The following is a 13,779-nucleotide window of genomic DNA, read 5'->3' as shown; positions in this document are numbered from 1 at the left end:
ACTGAAATAGCTCCCATGAATTTCAAGATCAGTTTTTAATAGCACTATAATAGGTATCATTCTCTATATAGTATAAAAGTATCTATAGTATCTATATAGTATTTCAGCTAACTAAATGTACAGTAGAACCTCAGAGTTACAAACACCAGAGTTATGAACTGACCAGTCATCCACACACCTCTTTTGGAACCGGAATTATGGAGTCAGGGCGCAGCAGAGAAAGAAAATAAATAAATAAATTTAACTTTAAAAAAGCAAATATAGTATAGTACTGTGTTAAATTTAAACTATTAAAAAAAGAGAAAGTTTAAAAGAAAGATTTGATAAGGTAAGGAAACCGTTTTTGTGCTTTTTTCAATTAAATTAAGGTGGTTAAAAGCAGCATTTTTCTTCTGCATAGTAAAGTTTCAAAGTTGTATTAAGTCAACACTCAGCTGTAAACTTTTGAAAGAACAACCAAAATGTTTTGTTCAGTTACGAACAACCCCCCATTCCCCAGGCATTTGTAACTCTGAGGTTCTACTGTAGCCAAGTTTGTTACACTTGGAGTAATTATATATAATTAGTCTAAGTAAAGATCCACTATGGTTCAGGAATACTTATTTCATATGACACAGCTATTTTAGGGGGTATATTATTTTCAAAATCATGCATGGAAATTTAGCTTCATGACTCCTATTAATGTTAGTAAGAGCTATGCAGCTAACTAATCTATTTTGAGTTTTTCTATAGCACGTACCATGAAAATGCTGATACTTGATGTGTTAAAAGAAAGCAAAAACATACACACCTGTATACCCTCCATCAAGGGGGTGATAGAATCCCTCCTAGACCTTGATTGTGATCAATTTATTCCCTGTAGCATGATGTTTAATTATCTTTCTTGTTGCTTATATGACAAATGTTATTGTTGATCATGAACTTATCCAGCTCTTTATCTGGCAGGATTTAAAATAATAAAAAAAAGCAGGCACTTATCTGGATAACAAGAATATTCAAACTTACAGTAGTACAAAAAACTAAAATAAAGTTTTGGAAGGAATATCATGTCTTTTTGTGGAGCAAAATGTCTGGATTGAACCCATATTATGTGTTGCATTTTTTGAGTAGGAATAAAGAAACAGTGGCTACATTGAGTAAAAGCTTCTCCATTATTGAGGCATTACTCTCAAGGAAGCCCAAAACAGGGAATTTTTAATGTTGTCATTAGGAGAAAAACATTTTACATTTTTTCTCCTTTTAATTATGGTGGCATTTGAGAAGATGCTATATACTGGGAGTATGGATTGAAATTAATTGTTTTAAAAGGAAATCTTGTGATTATGCCCCAATTACAGTACAACACCTAATACATGCTAGGTAAATAAAAATCATCCCTAGTTTTTTAATCCCTTGTATTTTAACTATTCTCCAGAATCCCATTTTAATTTCAGTTGTTTATAATCAAGGATTACTACTGCATCCCTTGGGGGCGGGGGGGGGGGGGGGGGGGGGGGGAGGGAACCTTTCAGTTTTACATGTAGGACCAGATTTGAAAATAGCTCAGCTCTTCTGCATTGAAATAAGCAGCCATATTTTCAAAACAGGTTTCAAAGTAGCAGCTGTGTTAGTCTGTATCCGCAAAAAGAACAGGAGTACTTGTGGCACCTTAGAGACTAACAAATTTATTTCAGCATAAGCTTTCAGATGCATCTGAAAAAGTGAGCTGTAGCCCACGAAAGCTTGTGCTGAAATAAATTTGTTAGTCTCTAAGGTGCCACAAGTACTCCTGTTCTATTTTCAAAACAGTTTAGCACACTGGATGTTGAGTCCTTAAAAATCTTGCAGTAAGTGTCATAATGGGAGCTGCTGAATGCTAAATACTTGTGAAAATCTGGCCCTTACTTGCACTTCAATGACAGATGAGCTCATCTGAAAATCAGGCTTGAATTGCTGGTGCTGAGCACTTGAAATATCTGGTCTTAAACTCTTTTAAGAATCTGACTCAGTGTCTTTTTATGTCAATGAAGCACCATAGTACATGGTGACAATGAGTTATCCAACTCACTAATAATTGTTTTTTAATCATTCTGGAAGAACCACTGGGATTTAAAGATATCAGTTCATGCCAACAGTGTACTTATTGTTTTCTCCTTTTTTCAGCGTCTTGTTGAAGCTGCAGAGGATGCTCACTTGAAACATGAATTTGATGCTGATTTACAGGTAATTAGAAATTGGACATTTTAAAAAAAACATTTATCATCAGAACATCTAAAGGCTTATAGAATAGCTTTGTGTTATTACTCCAAGGACTGCTGTGGAAAGCCAAGCATGTGAGTAATAGAGGGATGCTTATTACAGAAAATGGAATTAAGGGAGATTGGCTCAGTATTTTGACAAGTTATGCACTCAGTGTTTGCATGTTGGGAGACTTAGAAGGTGGATTTTACTCCTTTAGAGATTTCATTTAAATTCCCTCCATGACTATTTAGGTCAAGATTTTTTAACACAGTAATTAGCAGCATATAGCATAGTTGCAGTGTACTGGGGAGGAATTGCTCTTTGGAGAGTTGAATTTTCAAATGGGGTGGAAACCCAGAGTGATGGGATTAGAGTGACATTGGACTGTGGAAATGGTTTGTGTTTGGACCCATAGCTAGTGCAGACAAGGCTTTTATACACAGAGGCTTTAGTGCTGCACCATCATTGTATAAAAATGGTGCCTTTTTCTGTGTACCGGTGTCAGAATACAAGGGAAGGGAGAAAACAAGGACAATTAGGAAACAAGATTAAAAAAAAGATTGAAAAAGCTTTAAGAAAATAAGGCAAAGCATATAAGAATACAAATTCATCAGACAATAAAATAATTGAAGCTAACAATAATAAAATATATATGTATTGTACTTCAATATTTAAATTAATAAATATCTTCCTGGCTGTAATGCATTTCTATTCATTGGTCCACTGAATGCCGTATTCGGCAAAGGTATTATTTAGTTTGGCTCTCGCCATGTAGATTGTCTTCTCAAATTTTCTATGGATGTCCATCAAGAATCTACAAAAAGAACAGGAGTACTTGTGGCACCTTATGCTCAAATATATTTGTTAGTCTCTAAGGTGCCACAAGTACTCCTGTTCTTTTTGCGGATACAGACTAACACAGCTGCTACTCTGAAACCCATCAAGAATCTGTCTATCTTAAGGCTGAGCAGTAAACATTAAGGAAAATAGGTTTAAGGAAAAGGGAAGAAGAGTACACTTAGAATCTGTCTCAATAGGTTTTGTTTTCAGAACTTGCCATGGTTACTTTATAGTCATAACAAAGTATCTTTTCATAATAAAATTCTGGTGTGGAATAACTGATTCCCTGTGAAAATAAATCTGTTATAGGAAGAGAATACCAAGAGTGACCTCTTCAGAGTTAAGGATAAGAAAGTTTTGAAATTAACATAAAATGTTGACATTAGAAGTAGTGATTCTTCATAATTTTTTAGTGTTATATCTATCTGGATTCAAACGGCTCAGAACTCTACTGACTCCAGCCTTTGGAAGGCCTACTGCATTTCATTTTCTGAACTTCACACCTGGAAGAAATTGAATCTATTGTCTAAATAAATCAGGAGCACATTTCTGGAAGACTGTTTTAAATGTATACAGTAAATGCCTCTTCACTGAGGATGGTTCTCACATTGACAAAGTCCTTCATTTGTTGAGGCTTTGAAGATATAAACACTTTTAGGAAGCCAGTTAAAAGCCATTTGTGTCAGCAGCATTAACAGGACCATCAAATCTGTGTGTACAGCTCCTGTTGTTTATTACTGCCATGGTCCATTAAAGCTAATCAATTGTTAATCTTGGTTTTGGTGACCCCTCTGCAACCCTGCAACTCTGCAACCCTGCAATTTCTGGGAGATTGTTGTTGTTTATCAAAATCTCAGACCACCATCTGCTCAATATAAAAATAACGACCAGAATGATTTGGCAGTGTTCATTCAAGTTGAAGGGGATAGAAATCTTGCTGCAATTTTGCTGCAGAAGAGGAATTTGCAAAGCGTCTTATGCCTTGCCCTAAGTGTGGGAGACAGTGTGAAAGAAGTTTAAATTAGTGGTATGCTACACAACACGAGTCTAAGCTCTTCGTCTGATCCCCACTGCTCTTGAAAATGCAAAAGCAGATAAAGAAACTGTTTTTGTACTTTTTATTCATCCAGAATCATTGTCTGTGGTTTGATGAGCGTATAGACAATCTTCTATCACTACATAAAAATGATGTAAAGGAAAAATAAAATTATATTAATATTTTTATTGTCTGTGGGAAAATACCAAGTTAAGAAAATCACAGCTGGAAGAGTTCATTTTTTATGTCTCTGGAATTCTCTTTGGTAATGCTGAAATTCTATCCTTCTGTTGGGTCAAATTCAGTTCCTTATGGGTTTTATTCTTAATAGCTTTATTGGTATTATCCTTAGTGATCTTATAAAAATTCTAATCAATATACTATAGTGCATTATAATGATCTAAGCATTCAGATGTTTATCTCTGACACTGAATCTGTCGAAGTTAACAACAAAAACATCTTCAGTATGAGACATAAATAAAACTGTCCATTATTTGAAAGAAATAAATCAAACTGGGTGATATGATTGTCTAACTCACCAGCATCAAATGCTGCATGTTTGATTAATGGCAGAGCTCTACCTCAGGCATATCTGAATTTAAAGCTTTAACTGTCTGCATTTGGCCTTGAGAAGTTCTTTGTTTCTACAGGAATGTGAACTAAGAGCTGTAGTTGTAGCAAGTTGGGGGTAGATGAACTTCTAAACATCTGGATTTCAAGTTCTAAGCCAAAACAATACTTTTCCCACTAGTGTATAGGATTTCAAAGTTATGCTTATAGTATGGTATCAAGGAGTGTTTGTCAAGTTTGCTTACATCTGAAGAAATAGTTCACATATTTCACACAACAGGAATATTTATGTAAATAAAATTAATCCACATTCTTACTGTTAAGGGTAGTTGCTTTATGACAATACTTCTATAGACTTATGAGTTTGCTCATCTCTGGATGACTTATAAAGTAGGGGTAAGTATTTTTATTTATTGAACACTGACAGTGTGCTTGCCTCTGTATAAAACAACTTAAAATGGCAGAGAAAGCAATATAGAGACAGACTCCTCTGCATTGCCACAGGGAGGTTATCCTAGGATGCTGAGGCTTTTAAGTAGTTGTGAAACAGCCCTCTAACTTACCTGCAGGAGATTTAGTACTTCTAAGGAGAGAAGGGAAGAAGAGAGGATAGTAGTTCACTCATCCTAAGGAGATAATCGGTTGCAAAGGAATTGTAAATAACCATATAACAAAATCATTCCTCTTGATTGAAGTCCAACATTCTAATTAAATTGCTTAGTACTCGTGCTTGGAGTATAAATTTCTTAAAATGCAGAACTCCTGGGAAAGAATGATTGAAGCACCATTCTGGATTCTGCTGGTTGCCGGGGAACGTCTGTCCAACTGGGGTCCCTCAACGGAGAGTGGGGAAGGCCTGGCTGGGCCATTTTCCCTAGGAGTGCAAACTTTTCTACTCAGCCTACTTTGCACAGATCCTCCCATCATTCTGCCCCATAATAATCTCTCCAAACCTTTGGAAAATGGTCAGTTTTTATAATTTAAAACCACCTAAAATCGACTTCTAAAATCTAACTTATGGCTCTATGTAATTACTACTGCAGTTGCATACAAATGATGGGCCACTTCAAAGATTTAGTGATGTGATTAGCGGGTGCTTATCCAAACCACTCACTCAGCTGACAAAACTGTCTGCATCACAGTATTATATTGCAGCCACCATTTTAGTATGTGAGCACTTTCTCATGAGATTTATAGTACACTCTGATTTTCTTTGTATCTGAACAGTGTGAGCTCGAAAGCTTGTCTCTTTCACCAACAGAAGTTGGTCCGATAAAAAATATTACCTCACCCACCTTGTCGCTCTCTTATTCAGTAGCTGGCAGATATGTAATATCCTGTATTTTTAATAAACTCTTAAATACTTGTTGTGAACTCCTACATTCTATGCTCAGAAAAAAATAGGGCGATAGGCTGAAGCTTTTCTAAGTCAGTGTTACATGGTTAGGGTACTTTTTACATTGTGACAAATTCTTAACCCTTGAAAGTTTGCAATATGTGATACATCCTTGGGTAAGAGGAATGGTGTTACTACTCCTGTTTGACTGGGAATTGGGTGCCTAACAGCCCTTTGCGTCTTTGGAAAGCTCTATCCCTCATATGGGCACATATTTGAGGGTTTCCCAATTCTATAAATAAGTGAACTACTTAAATTATTTCTCATTTTTACACATTCTGCCACCATGTGAACAACCATATAAGATGGAACTTCCACAGATGCTGTACAAAGGTGTGGTTGGAAATCAAAAATGGCAAGAGATGATTGGGAGAATAGGAGGAATTTGGCCCAGTGTGCAATTTCCTCCTGTTTTGCAATATAAGGTCCTAGTATTGCTGCCATTGAAGTTGATGGGCATTTTGCTATTGACTCCAGTGGAAGCTGCTGGCTCTTAGCATCTTTGAAAATCAAGCCACTAAATGCGGGGCGTGAGTGTGGATGCTTGTCCATGAGAACCTGGACTGATACCACCGAATGCATTTCCCATCGCTCCCTGGCATTCTTTTTTTTTTTTTTTTTTTAAATAGTCAAAATGGAATTTTCTACTATTTAACCCTCATTAGAGAACAAAATTAATGTTCGTGTTTGGTTAACTGATGTCTGTGTATATTTAAAAAATAAATAACTAATTTATTATTCGAACTTCTTTGCTACACTAGTGTCCAGTGACCACAGCTGAGATTGGGGGCCTGTTGGGCCCTACCTTGTAGTACTGTACAAATACAGAGTAAGAGACAGTTCCTACCCCAAAGAGCTTACAGTCTAAATAGGCAACAGGGATAGAGCATTGGAGCAGAGTGAACAAAGTGATGATTTCCAAGAATCGTGTTAATTCCACAATTTAAAAAAAAATGAGATTTTGTTAGGAGGGGATCAGCTACATGGAAAGATAAAGGAAGGATAAGATGTAGGGAGGCTGGGGGTGGGAGGAGAGGAAGGAATGGAGTAGGGAGGACACACGAGTGAGGCCTGGTCTGCACCTAAAATTTAGGTCAGCTTCTTGCTGTCACAGAGGCCTGGTCTATACTACCCGCCTGAATCGGCGGGTAGAAATCGACCTCTCGGGGATCGATTTATCGCGTCCCGTTGGGACGCGACAATCGATCCCCGAATCGGCGCTCTAACTCCACCAGCGGAGGTGGTAGTAAGTGCCGCCGACAAAAAGCGGCAGAAGTCGATTTTGCCGCCGTCCTCACAACGGGGTAAGTCGGCTGTAATACGTCGAATTCAGCTACGCTATTCACGTAGCTGAATTTGCGTATCTTAAATCGACTCCCCGCTGTAGTGTAGATGTACCCTGAGAGATGTAGTTAAGTTGATCTAAGCCTGATATAGACACTACTAGGTAAATGGAAGAACTCTTCTGTAGACCTAGTTACAGAGTCTTGAGGGTGTAGATTAACTACAGTGATGGCAAAACCCATTCCGTCGCTGTATCAGGTGTCTAAACTATGGCGCTGCAGTACCATAGCTGTGCTGTTGTAATGTCTGTAATGTAGACAAGCCCTGGGAATGAAGTGATTGTGTGGGAGTGGCCAGAAGGGGTTTTGAGTAAACAGCCTTTCAGACTGATGATGTTACCAGTGTCCAAAGGTTCTGCAGGTCCCTGCAGCATCTGCTTCCGCTGGCTTGATTCTCTGGCTGTCTCTACCCTGGAGTTTGTTTCTTTCCTGAGCATGGATTGCTGAGGGAAGGGATGGTACTGCGAAGCCCCAATAACAAATTAATAATGATATTTTTATTGATGCATTTATGTTGCAATTTTTAGGTATTTAATTAACATTTAATGTAATAGACTGTAGAAACTTAGATAAGTTACTGGAAAATAATAGGATGAAAGATAATTGGGGATCGCTACAGTACACCATCTTGTTAAATACTTATTCAAACTATGTGCATTATTTTAATATTAGTGTACTTGGAAAAGTCTATTCACACATTCATTATCTCAGTAATTTTGAAATTATGCATTTAGTGACTAGATTTTATAATCCATTAGTGTTAATATTTTATTAGATGTCAGTAATAAACCCACAACATTAAAGTCTGATCTTGAGAAGTCCTGATCATCACAATTCTCACAGGCGCTGCAAATACTCACCATCTCTCAGGATAAAGCATTTAAATGCCTTCCTGAAAAAGTGGTTCTTAAAAGAGCAAAGCGGGTTCCGGTGTTTATTGTTCTCATTGATTCCTTATCAAATGTGCTTATTCTAAAAATCAAAAAGATATTTTTCTAAATGCCAGCCCTCCAAATCCAACACCGGTGAAAAGATTCTGCAGGCCAAATTTCTATCAGCTACATCTGTATTGCACTGTTAACCTCCAGTGGGGTTCACTTGTGTTCAGATTACACCTTCAGTTATATAGTGTGGCTGCAGAAGTATTACCCTGGCCTGCAGACTTTTTATTATTGGTAGAGGATTGTAGAAAAAATCCAGGATGGGCTAGCAGAGCTTATCTAAATATTGAGCAAAATTGATAAGGAATCAGTGAGACACAATAAATGTAGAACCCCACAATGTCACTTTTTAAAAAAGCCACCTGCACTTTAAGGATGGTGATGATAGAGGAGAAGTGACAAAGGCTGCATTTCTATTTCCATGTGCATAAGGCACACCCGCTCTGCTATCTTAAATCAGTGGTCTCCAAAGTGGGGTGTGCAAGAGGATCCTTGGGGGTGTGCGGCAGGAGGAGCTTTTTTTTTTTTTTTTGCTTTGGCAGTTCAAGTGGGCAAAAATGGTAGAGCCGGCTCAGCAGGGGGTGCGTGCTCAATTTTTTTTTACTGATAGGGATGCGCGATCAAAAAAGTTTGGAGACCACCGTCTTAAATGATCACAATGTTAGGCAAAATATTATTCTGTTTTAATTTTTTTCGTTAAACTGTTTCACAAACCTGCCTTACTCGTAACAAAAGATCGAATTTTGCAGTCCTTAATTTAGTAAAACCCCTATTGACTTCAAGCTCAGGGCTTCCTAGTTTGACTCACAATTGCTTTTATATTAGAGCTGCAGCAAACTGACATTCGGATATAAACTCTAAAGAACAAACCTTTCAATCATGTAGCTTATTCGCTGTTTCCTCTTTGCTTCTTGGGGCTGTAAGGAGGAATGAGAAAAAATAAATGGCCGTTGAGCTATCAAGGAAGCAGTGAATTTCAAACTGCTACTAGTTGAGAATTCTCCAGAGTTGCTCAACACATAAATAACCTTCAGAGTGAGATCCCTACATCACATTCACAGTGCATGCCTGAGAGGGCTTATGTATCAGAGAGAGCATGCAGAGAGATGGGACCATGGAACAATTTTGGATGCTTTTCCAAGATTTTATATCTGATTTTTATGTCTGCAGCAGCTGACTACAAAAAGAGATTTGTATGGGGCAAACATAAATAAAGCACAATTAGTTATTTCCTAGGAAAAATTACTTTGTTCTCCATTGGCTTTGCAGCTGCTATATTTTTTTAAAGCAAGCTTGATCATCAGAGTTTCCTCTCCTCTCCTCTGTTAAATTTGTATTCCTTTGAGTTTCTAACAACACTCAATTTCAGGAATACAAACAAACAACTTTAATCCAAAGCATCATACAAGAGTGATTTTATTTATATTAACATTCATATTAATCATTTCCCTTTCACAAAATGTGGGTTTAACTTTATAGAGAGATACAGCAATGCAGATATTTCAACTCATTGTCTGACAGCCAGTGATGCGGTGCAGTATTTTTCAAAAACGCAGCAACAGATTCTCTGCCATTATGTTCTTTGTTCTTGACTTCCATGCATATGAGAGAGACATTCAGGGAGCAGTACTTTCTGCACTTTGGGTTCAAGTGCTGTCCCATCAACACAGGGCTACAACTACAATGTACTGCCAGAAATAGTTTGCTTCTCTTTTGAAAAAGGGTAGGATGAACTCACTGCTAGCATGTGTAATATATTCTGTATCCTCTGCCAGCTCTGGGGCTGGATACACTCCCTACACAATAGGCCATGTCTTCTTGGAACTATAGAATGCTTACAGGATCCCCTCCTAGTGTTCTATGAGCACCAGTGGGCAGTTTCTGGTGCCTGCACAGAATCAGGCCCAGGATACAGCATCCACCCTGCTTCTTGCATTGTGGAGCGGGACTTCATATGCGCCTTCCTTTAACACATAGTGCAGAATCTAATCATGTGTGTAGGGGTTGAACTCGATAACTACGATAGATACCACAAATGATGGTTTGGTGTTCAGTAATTCTCTAACTTATCATTGATATATAATAGAGGATGTGTTCAGTTATCTTTCGATTTTTGTTCCTTTGCTGTGTCCCTCATTGTGTGTGCTGGCCACACCTCTTAAGGGCCTGTGTTTTGTATTTTTGTCTTGGAGGGTTGCCTTGGGAAGTTTTGTATTATTGCCAACCCTAAACATTAAAATGTCATGAGTCAGTCCCAAAAACATCATGAGATTTAACAAAAAATATTATATATTTGTCTTCTGGCATTTGAATCTCTAGGATGCATTCAGGTCACATTTTCATGCTGTTTCTCCACAGCCATAAGGATGAGAAATTTACTTTTTAAACACACACATGCTGAGATTTTCATGTGTTCACATTACTCCAGCAGATAGTGCTATTAGTAAAACGCCAATTGTTGTTATTAGACTCTTGATAAAATCATGAGAGTTGGCAACTTTGAATCCTCTTTTGAAAGATGCCTTGAGAAACTATATAATTTATTACAGGTCCTATGAACACTTTGCCGGCTGGTTCATATACGTTTGTTGAGATACCAGGATAATGCTGTCCATAACAGGACTGCTGCTTACTGTGAGCACCCCCTCCTGGCTGCAGGTCCCTTTGCAGGCATCCTGTCCCTGTTAGCCCAGTTTTGCAGGCCTCTTAAGAGCTCAGAGGTTTTCTCTGGTTAACAGACTAGTCCCAGGCAGGGGGACTAATACCAGAACCGGTTTAAAACAACCCTGATTCCCAAACTAAAGTCTATTCCAACAACACAAAGAAAAAGTCCATACTTAGCTCTGGCGTTTTCTCTCACCCCAAGGCTCTTCTTCTACCCCAGTCTGATCTCCCTGCCAGTCCTCCCAGCTGTCCCTTGCTGGGTCTTTGATGTCCAGTCCCTGGGTTTCCAGCCCCTCCCAGTAGCCGTGAACTCACTGGGCTTTACCTTGAAAGTTCTCTGGTGTCACGGTATTGTCTCCATGCAGCGTCCACCAGCTTGGCTGGAGCTACCTGGGTTCTCCCACTTCCATAGGGAATTGTCTAATTCCCCTCAGGTGGACCTCATTCCATAATCAGGGTTGGTTTAGCCTCAGGCTCTGGAGTCCATGGGGCAAGCCACCGTGTTTCACTGTACAAGAAGGAACTACTTCAGAGGTGGGCAAACTATGGCTCCTGGCCCGGGAGGCTACTCCCCGCCCCTTCCTCTGCTGTCCCCCCATCCCTGCAGCCTGAGCTCGCCTCACCGCCAGCGCAATGCTCTGGGCGACGGGGCTGTGAGCTCCTGGGGCAGCGCAGCTGCAGAGCCGTGGCCTGACCCAGTGTTCTGTGCTGCGCAGTGGCATGGCTGGCTTCAGCCGGGCGGCGCGGCTGTAGCGCTGCCAGCCACCAGTGCTCCAGGCAGCACGGTAAGGGGGCAGGGAGGAGTGGGGTTGGATAGAGGGCAGGGGAGTTTGGGGTGGTGGTCAGAGGGCGGGGAACATGGGGTCAGAGGTCCTGGGGGGCAGTCAGGAAGGAGAGGGGGGGTTGGATGGGGCGGTAGGGGGCAGTCAGGGTCAGAGATTGTGGGGGCAGACAGGGGACAGGGAGTGGGTGGGGGGGGGGGGAGGGGGCCCGGGGGACCGTCGGGGGGCAAGAAGCGGGGGGGGAGGTTGTATAGGGGGTGTTGGCCGGGCCACGCCTGGCTATTTGGGGAGGCACAGCCTCCCCTAACCAGCCCTCCATACAATTTTGGAAACACGATGTGGCCCTCAGGCCACAGAACTACTTAAATCTAGTTGAAAGGACCACTTTTTCATCAACAATACTAAAATAGGCACCATTATCAAGTTTGCTTTAACAAGATAATTGCAGTGCTTTTAAAGTGCATCCCCAATATAATGATATGACCAGTGCTAAAGTGAGGTTGAAATGTCTCCTACCGGATTGAGAGTTACACATGCGTCTGACAAAGTGGGTATTCACCCATGAAAGCTTATGCTCCAATACATCTGTTAGTCTATAAGGTGCCACAGGACTTTTGTCGCTTTTTAGTAATGACTCACATGATCTTAGATTGCAGACTTCAAAACTCATGAAATTTCTTTTATTCAAAATGGCCAGTTACTTCCAATGGTGCAGAATACCCTCAGCCAAGATGGACACCATTGCTTACAATCTCTGCATATGGAAACATGTGTCCCTTGTAGGGTTGCCAGGTGTCCGGTTTTCGACCAGAACACCCAGTCGAAAAGGGGCTCTGGTGCCTCTGGTCAACCTGCTGACTGGGCTGTTAACAGTCCGCTCGGTGGCACAGCGGGGCTAAGGCAGGCTCCCTGCGGCTCCTGTAAGCAGTGGCATGCCCCCCTCCGGCTCCTATGCATAGGGGCAGCCAGGGGGCTCTGTGCACTGCCCCCACCCCAAGCGCCAGCTTTGCAGCTCCCATTGGCTGGGAACCGTGGCCAATGGGAGCTGCGGGACAGGCAGCCAGAACTCTCACATCCGCCCCGCACCCCAACCCCCTGCCCCAGTCCTGATCCACCCTCCAAACCCCCAATCCCAGCCCGGAGCACCCTTCTACACTCCAAACCCTTCAGCCTCACCCCAGAGCCTACACCTGCCTGCATCCCAACCTCCTACCCCAGTCCGGAGCCCCCTCCTGCAGCCCAAATCCCTCATTCCCAGCTCTACCCTCGAGCCTGCGCCCCAACCCCCTGAATATCGGTTGGTTGAAAGGAGCTATTGTGGATAGGCCACAATAGGTAAGGATTCAGAGGAATGGGGGGGGGGGGGGGCGCAGGAAGAAGGCTGAAGAAGCAGCAGAAAGAAAGTAACTAAAGAATTTGTAAAGGCACAGATGTTGTTTTCCAAGGGCATTGACACTTCTCCGAAAGTTCCTTAATAAAGCTTTACTTTTGCTCATCGTTCAGTGTGGCTAAAATGGATAAACCATTTTGAGCTGCTCTGTGTTGTGTGAGGACTTGTCAGTAAGAGGTGAGCACCAAATAAATTCCCTCATGCACATCACTGGAGATGAGCAGATGACAAACTGATGGCATGAGGTTTGACTCCAAATCAGAAGACTGTATATGAAACCGTGAACGAAACTCCCTGACATACGTTTAATTAGGAAACCCCAGAGAGATTAACAATGGACAACCTACAAATGCAAGCTTAAAAGAAATGCAATTTAAAAAAACAAAAATAAAAAAGCACCACACCTAAAAAGAAACACAGAGTCTTAGCAACCCTGAGAGAAAAAAATGGGTTTAGGAAACAAAGAAGAAACTGTGGGTGGAAGATGTGATAAAGCACTGCAGCATTCCTGGGAAATGTATCAAGCTTGAAAATGTCATATATGTCAGAAAAAGTAATTGTGCTGATTTTCAAAGCAAGTAGAGGTGAAACACACTG

At 40.7% G+C, this 13,779-nt stretch overlaps 1 protein-coding gene across 8 annotated transcripts in view; it reads left to right on the top strand.

Moving 5' to 3' along the window:
* CACNA2D3 (calcium voltage-gated channel auxiliary subunit alpha2delta 3) overlaps positions 1-13,779 on the top strand; it is a 713,664-nt gene that overhangs the window by 231,887 nt on the left and 467,998 nt on the right. For all 8 annotated transcript variants that reach the window (XR_004646516.1, XM_034776516.1, XM_034776515.1 and 5 more), the window contains exon 4: positions 2,143-2,202. Coding sequence is in view for 7 of the 8 variants with exons in the window: in XM_034776516.1 (XP_034632407.1) it covers positions 2,143-2,202 (60 nt within the window). In the remaining variant the exon portion in view is untranslated. The remainder of the gene's footprint in view (positions 1-2,142; positions 2,203-13,779) is intronic.

The sequence above is a fragment of the Trachemys scripta genome, chromosome 7 (assembly GCF_013100865.1).
Source record: "Trachemys scripta elegans isolate TJP31775 chromosome 7, CAS_Tse_1.0, whole genome shotgun sequence".
Classification (NCBI taxonomy): Eukaryota; Metazoa; Chordata; order Testudines; family Emydidae; genus Trachemys; species Trachemys scripta.
This window is presented reverse-complemented; position numbering and strand designations above follow the sequence as displayed.